At 38.8% G+C, this 26,256-nt stretch overlaps 1 protein-coding gene across 1 annotated transcript in view; it reads left to right on the forward strand.

Moving 5' to 3' along the window:
* The first annotated feature begins 11,188 nt into the window (after positions 1 to 11,188).
* Positions 11,189 to 26,256, forward strand: part of SUZ12 (SUZ12 polycomb repressive complex 2 subunit) — a 31,615-nt gene continuing 16,547 nt past the window's right edge. Inside the window, exons 1-6 of the mRNA XM_082492161.1 lie at positions 11,189 to 11,632; positions 14,529 to 14,575; positions 14,668 to 14,732; positions 19,549 to 19,617; positions 22,133 to 22,182; positions 24,989 to 25,074. Of these exons, the coding sequence (XP_082348287.1) occupies positions 11,305 to 11,632; positions 14,529 to 14,575; positions 14,668 to 14,732; positions 19,549 to 19,617; positions 22,133 to 22,182; positions 24,989 to 25,074 (645 nt within the window). The 5' untranslated portion in view covers positions 11,189 to 11,304. The remainder of the gene's footprint in view (positions 11,633 to 14,528; positions 14,576 to 14,667; positions 14,733 to 19,548; positions 19,618 to 22,132; positions 22,183 to 24,988; positions 25,075 to 26,256) is intronic.

Here is a 26,256-nt window from a genome sequence, read left to right on the forward strand (position 1 = left end):
ATGGACCTAACGCGTGCGCCCGCCCCGGCCCGGCCTCGCGCCACTTCCGGCCGCGCCGCCCCGCCCGCCGCCTTCCGGGGCGGGGCCGCGCCGCTCTGCCGCTCCCTGGCGGCCGCGACGGTGAACAGCGAGGTGCCGGGCAGGAGAGGCGAAGCCGGCGAATGCGGGCGCCCAGGTGAGCGCTCGAACCGGGAACCGGCTCCAAATACAACGGCTTTGGGGCGGGAGGAGTCCTGCGGGTAAAGCCGTCTCGAGGGCAGGCGGAGAGATGGGCCTGAACCGTTCGGGCGCCCCCGATCCGCTAGGTGCTCCGCTGGGGCCTCTCCACCCAGAGACACTGACCGGCTGGGGGGACGTCGGCCCAGAGCCGTGACAAGGACATCGCTTTCTGGTGGGATTCCTCATGGGATAAATGGCCCTTCCCCTCTCACAGAGCACTCTTCTTCTGAGAAAATTAACAATAAAACTCAAGTGATGGTAAATTTCTGTTTCTTAAATGAGGGAAGTCCCAGGAAATCAAAAAAATGGCGGTAGGAGATTTTTTTTTGAGAGTTGCTTTAAATATGCATTATCCACAGTGGTATCTTCTGCTCATGCTTTGAGCTGTCACCACCATCTGGTAAGAGCTGGACCCACGCCTTCCAGCCTGCTCTGCCCTGTTGCGACCATTCCTCCCTCCTGGAGAAGGAGGTGGGAGTTGTTTCTCTGGAGGAGCACAGGGGTCAGAGGCAGTGCACTAGGGGCAAGAGGACTTCAGGAACAGCATTTTTCATATACAATAGCCAAAAAAAGCTGTGGGTGATCTTTCCCGTTTATTATAGTGGAATCATTTAAAAAGTGTTGCCAAGGGAGAACTGGAGCAGTTGACTAAGGCCAAAAGTGCACATAAGACAAAACACTTCACAAGAACTATCAAGAACAGTGGTCATTTTTTTCACCTTGGATTCATGGTGGTTTTTCTCAATATTGGGCACCAATTAAAAAAGCCAAACAAATTCTCAGTGGGAGAGGTTTAGCAACTTTGACAGGAAACCATGACACCGTTTTCCAAGAAGTGATCAAACAGAAAAGGTAGCAGGAAACGGAGAGGCACCATCCAGCCACAAGACCAATAATTACAGACTACTGAGTTCTGAGCTTGGTGGCAGCCAGAGCTCCAAATGGCGGCTGTCTCACACCAAGGGACAACTTCCCCACCTCGCAAGGAGAACAGCAACTCCTGCTGTAGGCTCTGTGCCCTGGAGGCTCCCAATGTCCTACACTGAACTGCCACGAGCTCTGGTGTTGTGTATCACAGTGGTATCAATTCACCTTCATATACTCACAAGTCACTACAGAATTGGCAAAATCCAGCAGCTGCCTCAGAGCAGCTGAGCCATTCCTGGTGTGGAAGGAGGAACTTCCCACAGCACAGACACCCCAGCGCCACCCATATCCACTTGTGAGGAAAGCCTTCAATCTCTCAGGAAATAGAGTTCTGTGAGGTCACTGCCCATTCAGTTCAGCTTTCAGTAAAGCGGCACAACAGGTAATCCTTCTCAAAGTGGTGGCGTAAGAATATTACTCATGATCATCAGTAACACTTATTAATTATATTGGGTTTTTTGAGATGCACCAGCTCAAACTGATTGTCATGTAAGTCCACAGACTTTACTAAAATATATTTAAGGAGGATAACACTGGGCATGAAAAGTAACATTAGCATACTGAATTGCTAAGCAAGAATGCGATTAGAATGACTACACTCGATTGTATAACTTCATTTATTTTGATATTTCTGCATCTGATTGCATGACGTTATACTACAAAAGCATTCTGTATTTAGAGCTTTCCTGTCATGGTGCACTTAGATCACAACATGTAAATGAGAACACCACATGCAGTGTAGGAGTTCAAAGCTTAAAAGGTAGATGTCAGTCATTACCTGGAAACCTCTGAGAAATTCTATTTCTATCTTCTTGCTCTCCTTGTTCTTTAAACACTATGCTCTCCCTTGGCTGAAAACCAGCAGTAACTGCAAAAAAGAGAAACAAACAACAGAGTCTTCTCCTGAAACTTTATGGTTGATCATTCTATCAGTCTGAAAATACTGTTTTGTGACCAACCTACAGTGTTCTGCCACCTGCAGTCAGTTAGGAAATTTGAAACTCAAAACCCACCACCAAACAATCCATGAGTGCTTTAATGGAGATGATAGAGAAGTGTGTGTACCCTAAGGGACAAAACCAACCTCCACCTTGAATTGTGCCTCCAGGAGAATTCAGTCATAGGCAGATATCTACCAACAGGTCTTGCACACACGTGAGAGTTATTCATATACTGTCCACATATGCATAACAGTGTGTCCAACAATGCCTCTTAGGGCATTAAATCCCTTGTTAGCACTTGTCAAAGCACCACAATATCATCTGATAGAAGCATATAGGCATAGCACAAACCACTCTGCAGGACCCATCACTGTGGGACTCAAAGGAAGAATGGTGTTCACCAAAACAATACACTCCCCAAGTTTCTAGTTTAGGGGCCTAGTATTTCCCACTCAAACACACACGCACAGAGTGAGTAACAATAAGATTTAAAATACTGAACTTGTTGATGACCTCACAGGATTATTTAAAAATAAAATAGATCACAAACCCATTGAAAGCATTTTCTGTTCCCCCAGATATCCCTCCTTTCCTGTAAATGGAAAAAGTAAAAAAAATAAAAATGCCTTTCCTTTCTTCCCCAAGTAAAACAATCCTGAGAACAATTAACATAACGGACTGTCAAAAGTGTTCAAACCAAAGTGACAAATGCAGTGAGTGGCAGGCAAGCCCAGCCCGACCCACCAGAACACTGCATGCTGGATTTGTCATGCAAATCAAAATGGAACCTGACATGCTCTTTGTTCATTTTCCTTTCAAAAAATCTACTTTAAATGCCTCCCATGTGCCTTGTTTTGGAAGCTGACATTCCAAATGCATCAGTGCAAATTGAGGGAGGGATCCATTACCAATAAAGACGTTGCGATACACAGAATTTCAACAAACCTCATTGGAAAGACCGGAGAGACAACTGCTGCAGCTTGCACCTCTAGGGTCAATCAATTTGCTGCTGCTGCTTCTTTTATGGAGTCTCCCTAGAAAAATTCCATCAGTAGATCCTTGCAGGAGAAGTTCTGGCAAGCTGTCGCAGCTTAATATTTCTAGATCATAGTCTGCAAGCAATGGATATATTGTGAATTAGGAATAATAGCAGTGGTTTTGCTTTAAGTCTTATCTATATTAAAATGCATGATGGTTAGTGTGCATAAGGCAAATATTTAAATTATAAATTGATTTAGATGTATCTTATTTCTGCTATTTTACTACCTGAGTGCATAAACAATTACAGCTTTTTAGAAGATGACACCAGATGTACAGTATTTTATAGTTAACTTATACTATATGAAAATGCCTTTTAAACAATGAGAGAAGTGTTCTGATCTCTTGCAAATTATTGGGAAACTTCCACTAACTTCAGCTGAGCCAGTGGTTCATCCCTAGGGACACATTCTTAACAAATCCCTCAAAGCATTTACTGAGAATGTGGGGCTTTGGTTAAAAAATATATGAACACATCTGTCAATAAAGCAGCTTGGAATTTACTCTCAAAAATAGTCTAACACAAACTTCGGACTATATTAACTTCCCTAGTTTTGTAATTAAAACAATTTACATGATGATTTGGTTTCACCTCTGCCAAAACCAGCAGTCAATCTGCATAAACAGTGGTTTCATCACTGCAGTTCCACTTTGAGCCTCCAAAACTTTATATTTAAGACTATGCAATCAGTCAGTTGGACTGGTCCATACCTACTTTCACACTGGTACATGGACCTGTATTAACACAAATGTTATTTTTCCCATTCTGATAGATCAATGCTTGTCTTTGTCAATGTGTCGCTTTACTCTTGCAGCTTGTTGGCCCTTACCCTGCAGCATTAGACCTGAATGCTTCCTAGAATTTCATTCACTCACTTATCTCTTCTTCAACTGTTATTGGTCAAAGAAATAAACATTTTCATTCAATGCCTTAACAGAACTATGATCCGACAATTTACTCTTACATGTAGTCTGTTAAAAAATGTGAGAACTTTACTTTCTTCTCTGCACTAGCTCTGAACTTGAGTGTTTATGAATGAGATTTTTCCCCCTACTTATTTTGAGGCATTCTGTTTCTTCTCAGTTGCCCCAAGATCTGAATATCTATACACAGAGAATTTTCAGTGAAGGGGACGATGCCTCTGGAATTGTTTCCTTGCCATTTCACATCTGGTACTCAGTACAAGATCCGTCTGTTTATTCAGGGTCTCCAGGGGCTTGTACAATAGTGGCTATAAGTATGGCTTTTAATTTGATTTTGTCATTTGGCTGGTTAGTAAGTAGTTGACAGTCTGTCTAAATGCAGCAGGGCAGTTATAACTAGTCAGTCATCATATTCTAGTTGTCAATTCATAATCCAATGGAATGCCAGTCACGTTTCAACAATTTAAAACTGTATCGGTCATCTCCTACATACTCCCAAATTGTCAACACCATGAAACGTATCACTTAATTACCTTTAATTTAATATTATTTCTTGCACATACATTTGTACTTAAAATTGTTGCCAGAGCTCTGTAGAGCAGTCGTGCTAATCTTAATTTACCTCACTAACCTGGTATTTGACAAGCAGGTGAAATTGTGGCATGGCTTTGGGTGACCTAGCTATATCAGAAGTAACAAGGCAGGTAAAAATAGAACTTCGCAGAGCAAAGTATCTTTGTATCTTGTATCTTTTAAACACAAAAATATCAATACCAGCATCAATTAAACTGGCATGCCAAAGAGCATAGATTATGCCACATTTAGACTTATTTCTCCTTCCATAAAGTGGGATTAGGATTGATTGTGATTTGCCTCCTGCTGATTCTCACCTCCTTCTGTGGAGATGTGTTCAGCATGGTAAAAGTACTGTGACCACAGTCATGGCAACAACCAGTAAAACTACTTCTGGAGTATGGATAATTCAGATTATAGTGTGCAGAATCATATATCACAAGCAGCATTCCAAAAACAAGATAAACTCTTGTAAAAGCCTTCTGAAGCAACCTCTAGCATATAAAACCACAGATAACATGTTAATTTTTATATGCAACACTTAGATAAGCTTTCCCATGTGTGAATTTTGTATACCTGTGCTAACTGGAAAACACTGGGAAAACAGTTTCTGCCCTGATCTTATCATTTAAGTAATTGCTGATGATAAAATTCAAAATTCTCATCTTAACCTGTACTTGATTTAGCCACAAAAGAGAACCAATCCCTGTTAAAACTTACCCTTAAAGCTGAAATTAATTTGTTAACTAATTAATTTGGGGGTTAATTTTACTATCTATTGACATGTTATTTGATCCTCCTATATTTTTCTTTTCGATAGATTGAAGCTTTCATTCTTGTACTGTCAACAGACCTTTTGGTGAGAAACTTCTATTTGCATCTGTAACTGACTGACTTCTCACATCTTCCCAGAAGTTTCTCTTTGATCTCTGCATTTCTGAGTTTAATCATTAAGTTTACATCACAAGTTTTTCAGTTGCCATATCTTTCACGGTTTCCGGGACTCAATTAAGAGAACACAATTCCGAAAGTTCACTTAGAATTATTTTTTGATAGTTTTGCGGTAAGTGCTACACATGCTGGATCTCTAAAATTATAACATGAACAAACATGATTCCTATTCCATTTCCATGTATTAAGCATTTAAATGTCAAGATTTGGCATGTTTTTTTTTCTGTGTATTTTGTTTGGAATCATACATTAAACATATCGTAATGTGGGTGGTTTTTTTTATCATATACAGGAGGTCTACAGATTTTCTGTAAAAAAGGCAAGCAACTCTGGATTAAAATATTAACAGCATACTATTTTCTCTTTCTAGAGCAAATTAATATATGGGGCCTAGGCTTTCCATAATGCTTTTGAAACAATTCTGGTATTTTTAGTCCACTATCTAAATACTAAATACAAACACTACTGCCCAAAAGCCACCAAGTAAAAATAAATCATTAACTAAAAATCAGGAAATAAATTTCACTGTAGGAGAGTCATGAAAAATATATTAAAACATCCAACACTCCAAGAAACAACTTCTGAGCACACATTTCTACTAAGCAATAATAACTAATAATTATCACTTATTGTTCACCATGTGAATGCAGAAGATAGGTGACTCAGTGGTGCAAAACATACTGTGCATTCACTTTTCACTCTTTACAATAACTCAAGACATGTAAGCAACCTGATCACTGAAAGCTGTGCATTATGGGTGCATTAAGATTCCCTGAGGGCCAAGTTCCTTGAGTACTGTGCTTCTGGAATACATTTGAACAGCTCTGTACAAAAGCAGTCCCCAGCCAAACACATGAATGAGAATCACAAGTGGCTGCTCTGTCAATCTTCCACACATGCTGCATTCATAGCTGTACATCAGAATACTTGGATTGCTATGTCAGATCTTAGCTCTTCCCTTTGCCATGCTTCAGTAGTCATTCCCTTAAAGTTTATTTCCTCTTGTCTTAGTTCCCTGCTTGTAAAAACAGGGCAGCATTAGATATTACCATGCAGAAAAGCAAACAGAAACTGAGAGCTACCACCCCAACAGCAATATGATCCTGCCATCCTAAATATACCCTGTACTCCGCCTACCTGCTCTCACGCTGTTACCCAGAAAGCTGTAGCTACTCCCTTTCTCCAGTTGCGGTATTATGTAGCCTCTGTTTACAAGAGACTGGGAAAACACAAAGTGGGAATTGACTTTTGCTTTCCAAGTAGGTAGGGAAGAGTAGCTTATCTAATCATTTCCATTGCCTATTACTGCTGATCAACATCAAATCAGGCTGAAAATAAAGAATATTAACTGAAAAATTAATTAATAACTATTGCAGATGAAATTAACTCAGCATCTAGTGAAGTTTATTCATGTCAGCGAAAAAAAGGGATGCCACTGAAATGGATCTGTATTTGGAATACAGTGATACCGCTGTTGGACCTAATACCTTCCCATCTATGCATGAAGTATTTTTATTTGTCTTGGTTCTATAGCACTTGTGCATTCTCAGTTCTCTCCTGGAAAACCTGGGTTTGGTGGGATGGACAGAGAGTGGGAAGGAGAACCTGGAAGCATGAGAAGAGAAAGAAGTAAAGCTTGGATGTAACCACAAAAGTGGAGTGTGTAAGGTCTCTTCCATGCTGGATGCCCTTGAATCCCACTGAATGTGCTCATTAGCTCAAGGCCAAAATAAAGAAATGCAGCTACCCAGAACACTCGCTCTAGATTTGTTATTCTCAGCAACACCCTGAATAGCAAACTTCAGTTCCTTACCAATGTGATAAAATAGCGTTCCCTAATAAATACTAACAGTGGCTTTCACAATGGCCTGAATCTGTAAGCAAGTTTTAAAAAAGATTGACCAGAAGTTTATATTCAGCTTGTAAGCACTACCCTTTTGTTCCAAAGTTAGTTTTAAAACTAAGTTCTCAGAAGATAAGCTAGATCTGTAGTATTACTTACTTAGTTGCTAACAATATATATAGACAGACACATGTTTAAAGATATGAGGAAAACAGTATAATTATACTGACAGAACTTTCATTTAGACTGAGCTCCAAGTATACAGGTATTTATTTCTCCTTTAAACAAGGATTTACTTTGTAAATATTCCTGTCCTGAGATATGGTAATTTGGAGGACCAGAAGCTGGAAAGTTGAGTGGCTAAAGGGGTACCACAGGCAACCAAGAAAAGCATGTAACTATGAAATGTAGAAAAAATTCATAAAGTGGTTTAAAAAATACATGCACTTTTTCATAATATCTGAAGAAGTAAAAATCGCTGCAGTTTAGCCTTTCAAGATGACAGGAATGCTGGGTAATACAGGCTGCAAAAAGCCTTAGGAAAAAGAGATTTAGAAGTAGCAGATGCCTTCAATCTACGGGAAACAAATCTGATCTTTTGGATATCAAATGCAAATCACTAACAGTATGTGAAAACAAGAATTGATTGGCCATCTCAAGACATAAAATCTGACATATCATAAAAGCACCCCTGCCAACTGCTTCTGCTTTCACTTCCAGAAATTTGTTCCAACAGCAACCCTGGTTCACAAATGATGGTTTCTTCCATTTATCATATTAAACTTATTAAACTGCCTTTTTTGACATTATGTTAGGATATTTTCTATATTTACAGCAAAAAATAATACACTACTTGTCATCATCTTCTACTTTTTTAATTTTATGAGTTGATATCAATTTCAGTAAGGTACATTGTATTTCACTGCTTGTCTTTTTTAGGCTACTTTGTTAGAAAACACATATTCTCTGGCTTTGCAGATACCCTGTCATTTGCTAAATATGGCCAACTTCTTTAAGCTACGTCGTGTATACAAATACAATAATATTTTTAATTATTTATTTTTTAATAAAAATGCATCTGTAAAATCTGTAGGGCTCTATATCACCAGGCAGGTAGAGGACACAACAGTCTCGTGCCACAGCTCATTTCTTCTAAAGAAACCATAATGATTTCCATCTTTCTAACTGTACCAAGTAAATAAAAGTTACTTGTTATTTTATGCCCTGCACTCTTTCTAGCCATGCACACTATGAAGCCCCAAATATGAGATTTCAGACTTGTTGAGGCTCTTTCAGTTGAACGTATCTCAACAGTACTCTATGCTCCTTAAGTACATACGAACAGCCCAGGGCAGCAGATCTAAACAACTTAAAAAAGCTATCAAAGCTCTACTATTTGGCAGCCAGTCCTGTGCTTCCAGAGGGGTCATATGCACACATTTTGTGTTGGGCTGTGCTGTCCCACTCAAGGCTAGAGTCTCGTCCTTAGTTCCTCTGTTCACAAGCAGATTCGATTCCAATGCCAGAGATTAATTGCCTAATTATCTTTCTTACTCCTGCTTGGAAAGCTGCCCTCTGGCTCCTCCTCCTGGTTTTGAAATTTAGAAGGATGAGCCACCAGAGCAGCAGAGGCTTGTAAACAGTACAGCGGAAACAGGAATAGATTTTAGGCAATAAACAACTTCCAAGGACAAAACTGCAGCTATACAACACTTAGGAGCCTTTCTCACACATACTGCAATATTTGTTGCCTTTTGTCACTTGGTACAGGGTATTGATGACCTCAAGATCAACCTCTGATCACGTGAAGATGCTCTTCATGTGGTTCTACCTAGTCTACGATTTCAGAAGAGTGGCAAATACCCAATGTATCAGAAGACTCACCAGGAAGTCCCCTGGTGAAGCAGCTACATGTAAGGTCCTCAAACATTGATGTAAGGTCATCAAACATTGCTGTCACCAGTAAGTAATTAAAGATATATTCAGCAACAACAAATGAGTGGCTGTAGAGAAACTGAGTAGGAAATAGAAGATCAAGAAACTGGAATACCAAGCAGAGACAATTATGATAATCAGGATAAAATGTGCAACAGTAGTTTAGAAACATCACTTTTTGTTTGGAGGGAAGAAAAATAGAATGTAGGTAAAATGGTGACAAAGATGAATTTCTAAAAATGTATGAAAATTAAGGTTGAAATAAATTACAGAAAAGACTGCATGGAAAACATCAATGTCTGATAAGAATGGAAGGAATGAAAGAAAAGCAATTAAAAAAAGAAAGCATCAGGGAAGAAAAGATCTTTCCAAAACAAACATGAAAGGTAAATGGTGCAGCAGAAAAAGCAAAAAGAGGGGAGGTAATTGAAAAATAAAATTAAGATTTCAGATATCAAACAAGAAAAAATATTAAGGAACTGTAAAAAAAAAAATGGGGAGGGGGCAATAGTAGCCAATAAAGACTTATTTATCCGAATGTGTGTGGGGTGTATATACATACATTTTCATAAAACATAATAAGGCTAATAACAGAAAATTGAGATATCACATGAGAATCTCTCTCTGTTGAAAATGTAAGGCACGTTTACAGCACAGCTAAATTTGAGATAAGGTTTTCCTCTCAATATTACTAGGAATTAGAAGATAAACCGAGACAGTATAGTGCCAGCATCACAGGTGTATCCAGTATCAAAATTCAAGGCTGTATTTCACACATAGACCAGTTTTGCCCTAACTTGTAAAATTGCTCTTGAAAAGTTTCACAAAAGCAAACAGAACGGGATGGGTGTCGAAGCCGTTTATGTATTGAACTTGCTGTGCCACTTGATTAAGTAAAGCCAGTGCTGAATTTTCCCATTGCACAGTCGGACTCTATTGCACTTTATCAGGCATGTGAGGTGCTCCAGGAGCTCGCCCTGAGGGCCTGATCCTGGACGCGTGCTGGGCCATACGTGACAGCTGTCAGGCCTCTGGAGGCAGCCACAGCGGCACAACTTTTATTTCCCCGTGGACTCCGTGGGTCCTCATTAATCAAGGAAAGGCAAGAATAAAACCAGAGAGAAACATTTTACCTCAGACCTCAAGTCTCCCTGCACCTACGGGTGATTTCTTGTGCCGTCCTCTGAGGAAACCTCACGGTTAATTAAGGTTAAAGCTACATGATACCATACCAGCAGGACCTTCGCGTCCGACCCAGTATAACCACTTTTACCACAGAACCGATACCGATTTATACCCGAGCTTCTATTTCGACTAATTTGGCTCTTTGAACGATCGAGCCCCAGCTCCTGCGGGCAGCGGAGCGGCCCCTCAGCGGTCATCTTCCCTCAGGCGAGAGGGGGCCACCAGCTAACTTGTGCGGCCGCAGAGGCAGCGGGACGTGCCGCGGGGCAGGGGCAGCGGCAGGGGCAGGGGCAGGCCGGAGCTACGGGCAGAGCCGCGGAGGCGCGCGGGAGGGCCGGAGCCGGGAAGCGGCGAGGGGCGGCCGGCGGGGGCGGCCCGCTCTCCCAGCATGCCCCGCGCCGGAGGGCCAGCGGCCCTTTCCCGCGAATTCAGTTCAAAGGAGGGGGAGGGGAGAAGCGCCAAGCGGCGAAGCGCACCGACCAACCAAACTCTTCCAGAACCATCCGTGCGTCACGCGGGGGCGGGCCCCGCGCCGGCCAATGCGGCGGTGCGGCGCCATCTTCGGAGCCAATGGGCGAGTGGAGGAGGCGGGCGCGTCGTGGTCGTCGGGTTCGGCTGGTCGTAACGCTGAGAAGAGCGGAGCGGAGGAGACTTAGAGGAGTTGGAGCTCGGCGCTTCCCCTCCCCCGCCTCACCCCACCCGCCCCAGCCGCCCCCTCCCTCTCCGCTCGGTCTCCGTCCTGCCGGGGCCCTCTCGGGGGCCAGGCCCATGGCTCCTCAGAAGCACGGTGGAGGTGCGGGGCCCAGCTCGGGCTCCGCTGGCGGCGCCGCCGGAGGAGGAGGAGGAGGAGGAGGCGGCGGCGGAGGCGGCGGCGGCGGCGGGGGGTTCGGGGGCTCTGCCGCAGCGGCGGCGGCGGCTCCCGGCGGCAAATCCGGAGGTGCCGCAGGCGGCGGCGGCGGCGGAGGAAGCGGTTACTCGGGCGGTTCCTCGGCCTCCTCGGCGGCGGCGGCGGCGGCGGCGGCGCTGCCCCCCGTGAAGAAGCCGAAGATGGAGCAGATCCAGGCCGACCACGAGCTCTTTCTTCAGGCCTTCGAGAGTGAGTACCGGGCCAGGGGAGGAAGTGTGGGCCCGAGCCGGCGGGACCGGCCGGGGCCGCCGCAGAAAGGGCGGGAGGAGGAGGAGGGGAGGGCTGTGGAGAGTAGGGGCTTCCGGGGGTAAACACAGTCGGGGGAGGGAGGGAGCTGAGACCGGAGAGGAGGGCGAAGGGGAGCGGGTCTGGGGGAGGCGGGGGCCCGGCGGGGCTGGGGCGGAAGCGCGGGGCTGGGGGCCGGTGTGCGGGCAGGGTGGCGAGAGGCTCCCGGGGCCCGTGGGGCGGAGGGCGGGGGTGGGAGCCTGCGCCCAGCCGGTGAACTTGGTTCCTCAGTAACAGTTCCCATCAGGCTTTCGGGGTGGCTGGTCCCCTGCCCTGCTCTAACAGCCCTTGGAGGCACTGGGGAGCTGGGAACGAGGAGGCTCTTGGCTCTCTGGCGGCTGCCTTTCGAGCCCCTTTCAGGGGCGGGATGTGATTAAGACTTCACTGTACTTGGTTTTTCTTTGTCTGGTAATAATTGCCCCTTAGTTGAGATTTCATATTGGAAACTGACCTTTGCGACCCACACATCACCCTGTGGCAGTTCCAGATAGGAGGAGAATCCCCTTGGATGCACCAGAAAGTAGTTTACGGAAATCTGATTTGAAAGCACATTGCGGCAGTAAACTTATATTGTACAAAAAAGATTTCTGTGCAATTGCTAGGATTTGAAGGGTATTTTTAATGGCCCACTACATACATGATCTTGTTTTGGGATTGGTGCTGTCACTGCTCGCGCTCACTTGCTATAGACGGTGACTGAGAAAGCGTTGGAGTTTTTGGTGGTGTCTCAAATTCTTAATAACGCAGGGCCCTTTGAACCTTAGCCCTGTTAACAAAGCTATGCGTTCAGTAAATTCTGTACTGCAAATAGGTTAAGTAGCAAACGAGTTTTAAGAAGTTTGCTCAGTGTCAGTGTTCAGTGTCTGAGATGGGGGGGGGGGGGGGGGGGGGCGGGAATATTCTGTTCTCTTGCCCATGCCTCAGTCTGTCAGACAAGGGAAGCAGTGGAGCTGTGAAGGTATTGATCAGGAGTAAGTTTCAGTGTAAATGTATCATAGCGTGTTAACTCTGTAGTGTGAATATTATGGGAAAACTGCAATAAGTAAATATTGGATTAAAAAATTCTACCTCCTATAGTATTGAATCACATTCTTCCTGAATGTTTTTGTCCCTTTTCAAGGTCATATACTAGAAAAAGATAAAGATTTATTTTAAGCTTTTGCTGAGTAATACAGACTTGTGAAACATATGTCTGTCTGCAGGTTGAAAAGTGTTTCAGAATTTTTCTACTGGGGAAAACTAAGGTTGAAGCAGCAGTGCACCGTTCTTAAATTAAATTACATCTTTATGAAAGTAATTTAATGTTTTCATACCTTTCTAAATTATAATTATGTCACTTTTTTTAGAGACTAAAAAAAACACAGAATGTTTCTTCAAAACTTGTGACTACTCTGTATTTTCATTTTCTAGCCAAGTGCACCTTTCTTAATTTCTTTCTCTTTTAGTTTGATTTGAAAAATACAGATTTTATTGTGATAATTTGCATTAAGGAGAATTGTACTGGTTTTCATCAGACTTCTAAAAGGAAATAGTGGGATCATTTTAAGATTTCCTTCTCTATATAATAATATGTCACTCTAATAGTAGATTCTTTGGGGTCTTAGATTCGTAAGTGTAGAAATAAGGCTGAATTGTATCTTTAAAGAAGGATAAAGGATATAAAATGCGGTCCTTTTTCACTTCTAATCACAGAATTCCTTAAATTGCAATAAGGTTTCCAGCTATTTGAAATAAATGTTTTGCAGTCATATAAAAATAAAGTTTTATATTCTTTTTAAAACAAATAGATGTTTGTTTTCTTTATGGGGGAAATGGAGACAGTGTTAGCAGCCTTAGCATGGGAATCAAGGCATTCTCCATTCTCTATCTTTTTCTTTCCACTTAATGTGTTTTATCAAGTAATTTCCAAGTTTCTTGCTGACGTTACCTAATGAAGCTGGCTTTTGTTTCAGTTTGAAAAGGGTGTATTTCAGTTTACATTGGAATTCTTGTTAGGTATAACCTGATCCAGACAAAACCTTTTTTTGTCCTGATTTGACTGAATTGGTTGAAACTAAATTGAAGGTCCTCTTTTCTGTAGGCAAGTATTGATCTTTTGAACTTTGGTTACTATACCTATTTCAGATGATGCTACCCTTTCATGTCACTGTTGCATATGGCTGTATTGTCCTCCATTTGCACTTTGAAACAGTAGTTGCTTTACCAGAATCAACATTTTTCTGACCCCATGAATGTAAAAGGCTTTGGAAATTAATTTTCAAGCTTAGAATCATCTATAATACGTCATTGTCAACTGACAGCCCCTATTCTTGTTTTGGTACCTTATGCAAGTGACCTTAGTACTTTCCAGAAGGGTAAAACAGTCAGATACCAAACTGTCTGACTATGTAAATTTAGTATACTATCCTGGTATCATATCAGATATGTTCGTTAACTTAATGAAGCAAATTTAGCTATCAGATAATAGGTTGAAATATATCGAGATATTTTTTTTCTACCCATTTATGATAGCCTGTAAGAAAGATACGATGTGGAAAGCAAGAGCAGCCATAGTTGAGTTGTGACTACTGATTTATGGTAGCTTAAACAAGAATTTGCTTTGTGCTATACTTGGAGTAACCTTTGACTTGTTAACTTGAAGTTAATTTGGACATTATGATGCTTCGCTTAAACAATGACTTTTGTTATAGTTTTGTGTTTTTTTAAATCAACATCGTAGATTAGATACTTTTTAATCATTATAAGGCTGTCTTTCTGGAGTTGTAAGATATGTTGGATAACATATGTTTCTTTTTCCTAGAACCAACACAAATATACAGATTTCTACGTACCCGGAATCTAATAGCAGTGAGTAATTGGTCTTTATCACTCTTTACTTTGGACTTTTTGGAAATTTTAATTAAAGCATAACCTTTTTCTTTTTCTTTTTTTCCCTGCAGCCAATATTTTTGCACAGAACTCTCACTTACATGTCCCATAGAAACTCCCGAACAAATATGAAAAGGTAAAATTGTTTTTTGAAAAATAATCCTAAAATGTTAACCAAGTAGCAGAAGTCCAAAAAATAGTGGAGGGTGACCGCCTCTTTTCACGTGGTATATAAAGCATGACCTTCTGTTGATGCTGGGAGTGCTCAAATGTGGATAACTATCTGCAGAGTCCTAACTAATTCTCCCATGTTTGTTTTCTGTTTTGGGGGAGAACTTCTTAAAATAGAAACAAAACTTCAACATCTGAGCTCTTGTTATCAATAGTGCTTAATCATATGAAACAGTTTAAACTGTAACCTAACTTCTTAAAAAAATAAATACAAGACTATTGGTTTTGTCTTGGAAGGATCCAGTAATTATTTCTGTAATTATTTTAAAAGCTGAAAAATGGAGGTCAGTTTATAGCATTTTGCAGAAAATCCAGCAAACGCTTTAAGAAGGTTGCTGTGAACGGGCTCCATCTGAGAAATGGGCTTCAGTTTTGACATTGCAAAATAGTAATTCCTATCATGTGAAGTCCTACAGCTGCATGTCAGTAGACTTTAAAATACATAAGTACAGCAGAATGAAAAGTGCAGTGTACGTTATTTATCAGCAGAATCACAGTCTTTTCAGTTACTTACCCCTCCCTGAAAGTAATTTGTTATACTTTGGATTTTTGTGTAGCCTGAACACTTTATTTTAAAATATTTTAACACTAAAGTTCTTATCGCTTTGAAACAGTTGCTGTGGGACTGAAATACTTAATCATGAACACGTAAGGAATAGCAATAAAATCTGATTATGCAGACAGTTCTAATTAAAGCTGTATTTGTATCTAAGGTAATATTTGAATGATCTGTTGAGCAATATAATTTGCATGTTTTTATTTAAATTAAAGAAGCTATATTTGGCATTTTCAGATCTCTTGGATATTGTTTAATGTTCTTGCCATTATCTTTAGTGCTACAGTATAACTTTTTCTTAAAACTGAATCCATAACATACAACTTCAGGTATTTAGGACAGGTAATGATCAGATTATTATTTTTTTTTTAAACTTGAAGCTGCTGGTTACTTTTTCTTGCAAAAGTTACCGAAGTGAGCTGTTTGCTATTTTAAAATATGGCAGAGCCAAATTTTAAGAAATAACTTTCAGAGTGTTTTGTGGGTTTTTTGTTTGTTTGATTGTTGGTTGGTTGGTTGGTTGGTTGGGTTTTTTAACTAGAATTGTGCAACAGGAAGTTCTTGCTTATAAATTATGTTAACTTATAGTTGATTGAGATGTGTGTGTTCTTTTACCTGAATCTATTTCTTTGGATATCTGCTGTAGTGCTGGGAAACAAGAAATGGTACTTTGCTCGTACATTGTGTTGTCCAGTGTTCCAAATTCCAGTTCAAATTCAGCTGCCCAAGTAATGCTTAGTTCTTCTTTGAATCATACTGATTTTTACTAATTCCCTGAACACTTTGTTTTAGAACTCTGATTTTAGTTAGGTAGTCTTCTAATAACAGATTAATAACCTTTTCACTCACTAGGTTTCAGACAATACTGACTTATTGAAATAATTCTGGTAATTAGGTCTAGGAAGATCAATGAAAACAAATGAAATGTTTTCTTTATAAAAGGCAATAATATAACAGTGAACTAGTATAGTTGAGGGGCGAAAAAAAAAACAGAAAATAATTGCAAAGAAACATGTTCTTCTCCTCTGGGTCGTGTCGCCCCCCCCCCCCCCCCCCCCCCCCCCCCTTCCATGCTCTGTCAGTACTGTGGTCCTCCTCTTTCAGTCTAATTAAAACCACAAAAGTTGCGTTTAAAGGTAGTTTGTACTACTTAGATCTAGTTGCAAAACTGCGAGACTGTGGCAAAACAGTTTCAACTGAACTTCCAGAGGAGATTAGCAGGATAGTTGTTTGCTGATCTGCACTTTGAAATATGCACAGGCCTTAATTGCTATTCTTCATTCAATAGAAATGGTTAGGGTATATGATCCTGTTATTCTGGTGAAAAAGGGGCTTTAAGACAGGAAAAATGTCCAAACTAGAGTAGCAGATCTTCCTGAGGCTTATATTAGGAAAAATGCGTGTACCTAGCTGCAGTATAGTAAGAATGTTAGTAGAGTTCTCATTGCAAGGAAGTATCTTTCAGAACTGCATCATCGTTAGCCTGCTTATGGGACCATGACTGTACACGTATATTTGTTTGTTTATTCCCCTAGAACTTCATAATTCTGCCTTTTTTGAATTGCTGATCATTGTTCTGATTGCAATTTCAGTAAACAGTATCATACATAAAATATAAAGAAATTATCTCCAAACTATTTAGAACTTGCTTATCACAATAGTAACTATAGCTCCGTATCTCTAGCTCTGTAGTAGTCTGAGAAAAATGCCATACAATTATCACTTGGAGGTAGGGAAGTAAGACTGCATTTTTACCAAGAAATTATCCATTGATGTTGGGCCATACGTTTAATACTGAGAAAGTGTTTATGAAGACCAGAATGCCTAGAGTATAGAGAAACGTTGATAGGGAATAAGTTAATGGCCTTGTGTCAACTTAGGCTAAAAAAGTATTGAAGTTACTGCTTATCACTGGAGAGATAACATGCCTGGGTCAGGTGATACTCGATGGAGAATTGAAACAGGCTTTCTGCCTGTGGGTCTGTCTTCAGGTGTCACTATATTAGAACAAATGATAGCGTTGGAAAAAAGTTACTAACTGTTAACAAAAGTTTCTTCCCATACAGGATTTGGATAAAGACTTTTTTTTTTTGTATATTGGCAGAGTAATGTCATGCTATGATGTGACTTTTAATACTTTGTTAATTATGACTGTACTTGATTGGCATAAGATTGGGTGGGGAAAGGAATGCACAAGATGTACATACTTGTAGCGCAAGTAAATGCTATCTTGAAAATCCTGGGTGTTAGGGATGGTTATTACAAAGACTTAACTTTGTCTGTTACGCATGGGAACATTGTAACATAAAAATAGTAATTCCATTTAAAGGAGTTTCTGTGGTTTTTTTAATGTTCTTGTAAGTTAACTTCAAAGGCAACAATTTTGATTTTATGGGTTTTAGCTGCTATTTTTAATTGTTCTGAAATATTTTTAGGAGGACTCTTGTTTTAATTAACCTGAGTTTGACATCAGGAAAGGTTGTGTCATTGCTCTTTCTGGATCAGTAATGCTCACAAATATTAAATGCAAGCTGTATCAGATATTAGTATATTTTATGAAAGATTGTTAAACTTTCCCCCATTCCTGAACATGTTTGACTCTTAGCTGGTTTCTGGCTCATATTCCTATCATGACATAGCTTTGCTCTAGAGCTGTTCTAAGCGATTCTGTAGGCTGAAGAAAACCTTCTAAAGATAGGCGTACTACTTGCTGTTCTGCAGAACAGTGGCTAATTTTGATGAGCTTGGGCAAAATGCACGCAGAGAGTTTTTTACCCTAGAATCTGAAACAAATTCCTCTTCCTTTAAAGCTGAGCATTGCAATGTTCATTTTAATAATCCCACGTTTTAGTGTAGGTGAGTCAGTTCTTGAATCTGTCATCTGCATGAACCTTAGGCTGAGTAGAGCTTTGAATCAGTGATTGTTTACTACACAAATTATAATTATTTTTCTACTTGTTATCTGACTGCAGCCCTGTACTTGTGTAGTGTTTCTTGCTCAGTGTTGCTATTTAGCCACCATGTGATTGGTAACAAAATGCTGAATGTAGGCAATGTATGACATTGGTGTTTCTTCAGTCAGGATATTTCTGTAGATGATGCTTCCCACTTCATATTGTGCATATTGTTGTTATTTCTCTCTTCTGCCCCCCCCCCCCCCCCCCCCCCCAAGAAATCGAGTGTTTGGCAACAGCTTATGTTCTTCTTATTTCATTTTTCTGAGGTATAAATGTAAAGGAAGGGTGGCCTCACAGCTCTTGCAGTGTTACTCTGGTCTAGTGCAATTTTGTTGGCCTCTAGGTCCAAGCATTAATTTTCCTTTAAAGAAAAATTGAAAGACTATTCTGGAAACTATTGAATAACTTCTGTCCATGAGTGAACTTTATATAGCAATGAACATTAAATGGTATTTATGGTAGAACAGGCGCTGAACATGTGAGCATGAACAGACTGCTGTCAGAATTACAGAGAGAAATGATTTGAAGTGATTATTCTCCATGACATTGTTGTCATTGGTCGTCATTGTCCTCCCTGTTTCCTGTGAGTCTGCTCTAGAAGTAGCTTCAGAATTCATTGTTCTTTGTATTGTGTCCATTTAATATAACTTTGTGGAGAAAGAAAGGGGGTTTTATAATCAGGTTTTTAACTGTTTTGTCAGATATGGTTTTAAGTGGTTTTCATTATTAAGATCAAGATTAAAACAGTAATGATTGCAGAGCTAATGCATAAATTCCTAGTAGATATGTGTGTCACTAAAGTGGGAAGATTTTCTTTGACCAAAGCTGAAATGTGGTTAGACATGTTCACTGCATGGATTGAACATAGTGCTGTTAAAGGATGCTTCTTAGGAGCAGTAGGATTACTTCTGAAAGGTCTGGTTTTAATTCTTTGTATTGTTTTGATACTGCTTGAGAAGCTGCGTTGCACTTGTGTCCCTACAACATGGGTGTGCTGTTAGGCCTAAAAAGGTGTAGAAAGGGTGCTTTCTGAACAGAAGGCTAAAATTGTATATATATCCATGCTGGATACAGTGTAGTCTGAAACATTGAAATTGTATAGTTTTAGATTAAAAACCAAGTCAAAATTTAGACTGGATAAATTTTCTTGTTATATATTATGGGAATAGTGGCTATGTGAAACTATTCTTTCTGCTTTTTCTTCACAGGAAAACATTCAAAGTAGATGACATGTTATCAAAAGTAGAGAAAATGAAGGGAGAACAAGAATCTCACAGGTACTGTCCTGCATATGTATTTGTGTGTGTATAAAAAAAAAAAAAAAAAAAAAAAACAAACAAAAAAAAAACCCAAAAAACACAAAACCAAACCAATACCCCAAACCACCAAAACAAAAACCCTGAAACTTTCAACGGTATTTAAAAGATCATACCAATCTCAAGCCATAATAGAGTAAGTAGTTATGTTTTTATTGAAGGCTGTACAACTTGAAATTTTCCCTTCTAATTTTTTCGTGAGAAATATTGCTTAGTCTGAGGTTTTTCTTGTGGTCTGACTCCATGTATCTCATGTTGAACCTTGGTCTCGTTCTATCGGAGTAACAGTGTTCCCTCTTTAACAAATAGATAATTTCAAGTCTTTGTTTCATATGGACTTGTCACTTGGGGCGAGTTTACTCTGTGAATTCTAATGATGCAATAGTAATTACCTTCATACTGGTGTGTACCTATTGGTTTCATCATGTTAAATTTTTTGCCGCAAGAGTTTACTTTAAATTATGTCATACACTTAAATGTTGGATAAAACTTGTATTTTTGTCTTACTACTCTGCTTCAGAAAAAAATACTGAACTCTTGCTGAATTTGTCATATTCTATTTGGCAAAAGTCAAAGTTCAGCAGAGATGTGAAACTTGGGCCTGATGCATTTCAGTTCATTTTCATCCTAGCCTGTCTTTGTAATCATGGCAAAAAGAAGGCATAGCAAATATGCCTGGTCTGTTGTTTCTTGACAAGTTTCCTAGTGCTGAAATGAAATGGTATAAAAAGCTTATTCACTGAGAAGTGATACGATGTGTTTGTGATATTTGAGTGTGATAGATGATGACCATAACTTTTTTTTTACTATATCCTTTATTTATGAATTAAATACCCAAGCTTTTTCTGAAAGTATATATGATGGAAATTAACCAATCCATTGCAAGGCTTCCAGAATAATTTTGTTCTAATTATACAATTCAGTCAGGAATCTGTTTTAGTCCTGCAGGTTGGCTTTGTTTTCTTTTTTGGTAGAAAGGCTGTGGGTAATTTGCCAAAACCTTTCTACTTAATGTACTGATAAATAATGAAATGCAAAGCATTCTGGAAATAAAAAAAATAATAATCAGACATTCTAAAGATTAACCTAAGTTGCGGGAATGTGTGACGACCTGTTGAGATGGTTTTTTTTTTTTTTGTGGGGTGTGTGTGTTTGCTTGGTTTTTAACCAGCTGTTCTTTTTCCATTGTGGTTATAAATAATTAGCGTACTTCAGAGGCAACCATGCTGGATACAATGTAGTCTGAAACATATTTATGAATTTTGGGTTTTATGGATTTACTGTCTATTATTTTTCTTATTTATCTTTTGCCCCATATATTGGGGTTACTTGCTGGCTAAATATTCTCTTTTTAAGGATAAGGATCATGTTGAAACAAAATAGAACATTGGTTTGTGTGTTGGTTTTTGTCCATTCAAAACTATCAAAAAACATGGATGAATGATGAAAGTCGATACAGATGCAGTCTTTTGAATGCTCAGGCTCTTGGGCACTTTCACTGATCATCTCAGTGCTCTCGGGAGTGTTTGTGTTTTAAAAATAGGTGTTGAATATCAGGTTGTATCTTCCTGAGAAGTCAGTGAAGGGGCTCAAAATTGTACCTGATGTTCTAGTGTAATGGATGATATTTTGTTCAATACTATGTACTTCAGAAATACTAAGCATTTTTGAGATCCATTTTAATCTAGGTTTACGAATAACGTGCTTTAAGCTGAAATGTATTTTGAATAAATTGGAAATAAAATGGTTCTAGAGTCAGCAGAATAGTGTAGTCTATGAGCTGCAGTGCTGTGAAACAAAATAGATGCAATTGTTATTTTGATTGAGTGTGTTATGGATGATACCGACCTGATGTGACTGACAATCCTGATTTCCCCGTTGTAAATTGAGTCACCATCGCTGCAAGTCTTTAAAAGACATGTAGACCTGGTGCTCAGGTACATGGTTTAGTGGTGGACTTGGTAGTGGTAGGTTAATGGTTGGCCTCGATGATCTTATGGGTCTTTTTCAACCCCAATGATTCTATGATTCTAAAGATTATGCCTACCAAACTTAAAATACCTATTTAAAAAAAAAAAATATATATATACCAAGTGCATGGTTCAAGGTGAAGTTCTAGAAAATGTCAAGGTGAGTTCTAGAAAATTTCCACCAAAACTCATCTCTGTTTCTGATAAATGTCTAGGAAATGTGTTTGCCTGCCTGTAGTGTTTAAACCTCCAGTATTTCTTATGTATCAAGCCATAGAATACATGGAGAGAATCAATATGTAAAGAGAAAACTAGTTTACAATTTTGCATCGGTTGCAACTGCTGTATCCAGGCAGTTTCAAGTTAGAAAGATGGACTACTTCATTATAGTTCTGCCTTTTGTGTCCGCCTGTCCTGAACATCAGTGAATGGAATGGAGTGGGGTGGCTGCTGGGAGAAGAAAATACTTCTTTGTTTTGATGTTTCCTTTCTTTTTTTCTGTTTAGCTTGTCTGCTCATTTGCAACTTACATTTACTGGGTTCTTCCATAAAAATGGTATGTTTGCTAATTTATTCATTATACTGTTAATTTGTGTAGCACCTTTGAAATTAGGATAGATCTGTGAGGAGAATATTTGAATATTTTGAATCTTTGCTGTTTGGATGCAGATTTTAACTTATTTAAACTCGGGCTGTCCCATTAGTTACAGTACTTTCAATAGTGCTCTAAATATGTTGTAGTGTAATTGTAATGTAAAGCAAATAAACCTTCCTGGGATTTTGGTCAAAACAGTGATTTTTGAGAAATACCTTAAGTCATCATCCATTCAAACTGAGATCTTGAGGAGTGCCTGAATAAGCCAATTTTATGGAAGTGTGTCTTTAGGGTATTTGAAGTAACTTTAAAAAACCCCCTCAGCCTTCAAATAGTTAGAAAATTCAGTGTTTTTTAATTGAAAAGAGCAATGTGAGGGTAAATGTTATCAAGTAGAGCCTAGAAATGAGGCAAAGGCCATGTCGGCGATTATAAAGCAATGGAAAACATGTTTTAGTGACTTGCAGTCATTCTGTTGTATCTTTTATGCACATAAGGCTTTATCTCTCAAAATCAGAATATTGGACTTCCCAGACCAGAATTAAGGGTTCTGTTCCTTTAACGAAAGCAGAAGTGACATGCTTTGTAGGCATGGGTAAATAAATTACTGTCTTTTTACTTCCCTGCAGAAAACCCTAGCTGTTTATCCATTACAATAACGTGATGTTTCTAATTTTTCAGTTACAAATACTCTGAATGGTATCTTAGTCTTTGGATGTAAAAGCTAATACAATTCATGAAACAGGTTTTGTACTTTTTTCTGGAAGTTATATTCCCTCAAAGTGTCTTGGGCTTAACCAGATCTATTCAGTAAGACATTTGAAAGTTAATGTTGCAAATGGCTAGATTTCAGAAGCACTTCTTTATTGAACTGTAATACTACTTTGAGAAAGTTCTTCAAATCTGTAGATAAGGAACGTGCTGCTTCTGGAACTTCCAAATACAGCTGGTCTCAATGGGTAGTATTCATCTTGTCTCTCCTCTCAGGAACTTCATGTTATATGTTGTGTTCAGTATTTAAGACGAGAAACCACAAGAGATAAAGACTTCTGGGGCAGCTAGTGATAAGACAAGAGAAGTATAGAATAAAGATGGAGGAAAGGGTATGCTGACATGTCTTAAATTGAAATATGTAACTTCAAAATCGGATACTTCCAGGACAGTATGTAGTAGTAAACCTCATGTATGGAATTTAAAATACCTAGGGGATAGGATAGTTGTTCCATAGATTTTGGTGACAGACCTTCCTTTTCTTACTGTTTTTCTATTACAGTGTGGTCTTACACAGACATGGGCTGTAGTAGATTTTTCAAGATGTTAATATATTTGATGACTTTCTGTGTGGCTTTGAATGTTTGGATTATGCAACTACTCTTCACTATAAAAACCTTTCACTTCAAGAGAGTGCTACACATAGTGAGAGCCTGGTGGTCATTTGTACCATAGAAAAGGATATCACTAACATATTAAATATAGAAAATATTTAAATTAATCAAGGGGTGCAATTAATATGCTGATTTGTCTGGGTCGAAATTATGTTAGAAATCCTTGAAATGGAAAGTGTGGTGGAGTTTCAGTTGGGTTCCCCCTTGCCCCAAGTTTCTGTATTTGCTAAGATGCTAAGATTTCTAATATGTCTCATGTTTACAAAAAAAAAAAAATGCATTTGTTTCATAAACCTACTAGTGTCTCTAGGTGAGTTACCAGAATGCGCTCTCAGCTGAAACACATTAAGCTTATTGAATGTGGATATAGTGTCAGGAGGAAAGCAAGTGGAGAGACATAGGTTATGTTGTTTCTACTATGCTAAAGCTTTGCTTTTCATATCTGATGAGCATAATGGTATTTCATGAATGTCAGATTCTTTGTGACATGGACTAAGGTGAAGCCGTTGAGCTTTTTAACTTAAGCTCATAATGATATTTGTAAGATTTTAAGAGAGCAGAAATAACTTTTTATAGATTTATTCAGTTTTGGCTGATAGTTGTTTTTCGGAATTTCTTCCACAAATTGTTTTTTTTAACTAGGTATATAATGAAGTTTTCTCTTGCTATACTTTTTCCATATGAGGGCAAGTTTCTAGATTAATATAAATTCAAATTATTAAAGGTTCTCCTACTGTACAGTGAAATTTATTTTGTTCTTAATTGGCATTGCTGATCATAGTGGTGGTAGTAGCCATTTTGAAGATTCCAGGCACTAGGAAATTTGTAGTGCAGAGACTGTGAAGCCAAGTCTTCTTTTCTAAGACCTTTTTCATGTTCTTTGAAGAATCCTTTAACAGCTATTCTGCATATACTTAACCTTGTGTAATCTTTAAGGTTTCTTTCTTTTGTTTTCCTATATGATAGCATCTGGATCTTAAGTTTTGATGCAAACCAAATTCTAGGTTTGCAAGCTGTAAAGAAAAAAAAAAAAAGGAAATAATTTGACTCATTTGTAATTAATGTATTCTGACTTTACTTAAACCTACCTGTATCCTTTTTCTCTGCTATAAAAAGGTTTTGGCAATGCCAAAGGTAGCAAGATTACTCTTTTAAAAATATTGGAGATGGACTATGCTTTTTAATCTGATCATATTAGCATAGTTAGGTAGGATATGTTCTCAAGTGGGAATTTGAAGTACGTTTGGAGAGAATGGAAACTTGGAATTTGACTAGAGGTCTTTGTGCCTGGAGGTACCTATGTCTAAAAAGTAATTACAGGTGGATTTACACCATTGACTAGATCTGCACTTTTTCAGAACTTAAAATATTTTTCTGTTTAGATAAGCCATCACAAAACTCAGAGAATGAACAAAATTCGGTAACCCTGGAAGTACTGCTTGTGAAAGTTTGCCACAAGAAACGAAAGGTAAAAATTATTTGACAAAGTATTAATATGTAGTAAAGCAAAATGTTTACCTGATTCTGGAACATCTATTTATCATTGCCATACAACAAGGTAATGGTGAAATAAGGCTTCTGTAGAGATTAATTTAGTCTTTAAATTTAAGAACTAATCTGTTCAAGTTGTTTTCTGTTGACTGGGTGTAAGGATTTCTTCAGAAGCAAATATATATACATATGGATTTTGCTTTGCTTTGTGAGAAATAACTGGAGGTTTTAAAAAAAAATGTATCTTTGTTCATTCAATTTAGCCTACTTGTAAGTCAGATTCACTCATTGTGAATTTCAGCCACCTCTATTTTTACTTCAATGTCTTGGTATCACATCATTAAACTATTAATTCTGTTGTGATGTCCAGTGGCTTAGGTAAACTAGGCAATCACAAAGTCATAAAATAATCTATGCCTTTTAGAGTATAGAAATAAAAAGGAACAAGTAATTGTTTTGAATTCCACAGTCATCTGCCAAGTCTTGTCTCTTTCTTTGCTTTTTCTGTACCTATGTTTTTTACATTGATTATCTCAATTATTGCAGATTTCAGCTACTATGAATCATAAAAAAATTTCATCTCTCTTCCCCCTACCCCCCCCCCCAGCATCTCTGAATTTACTTGCTGGTTTAGCTATGTTTGTTTCACACCAGTTGGCAAATTATCTTCACAGCTATGGGAATATGGGAGGCTTAGTAATGCATGCTGTAATATTTAACCAAAAAGGGAGAAAGATTTGCAGTCAGAACTTTGTATATTTTCCCTAAGAACGTTAAGCTGTTTTGACATGTTTTTAAGAGTTAATACTGTTTCTAGCCAATTTTTTTTACTTGTTGGAGTATGGATAAATAATGGTAAAAGCAAGAGGTGCTGATGGTTATTTGAAATGTTTTGCTGCAAGTTTCATACTTAGGCCATTTTGCCTTGTTTCTCCAATACTACACAGTGCTCAATGATCTATTTGAGAGATACTGAATATAATAAATCCTAGGTAAGTGGTTCTTTATCTCCCAGATAGCGCAAAGTGCACTTTGTAATATTGGAAGGAGAAGATAGGAAGCCCTTGAAATATATACATAACCAAAACATTTAATTTCTTTAGGTAAACAGAATTAAATTAGTATTAATGACTGTTCTACAATCTTTCTGAATGCTTCA

This window comes from Vanellus vanellus (assembly GCF_965231255.1).
Source record: "Vanellus vanellus genome assembly, chromosome: 17".
In the NCBI taxonomy this organism is placed as follows: domain Eukaryota; kingdom Metazoa; phylum Chordata; class Aves; order Charadriiformes; family Charadriidae; genus Vanellus; species Vanellus vanellus.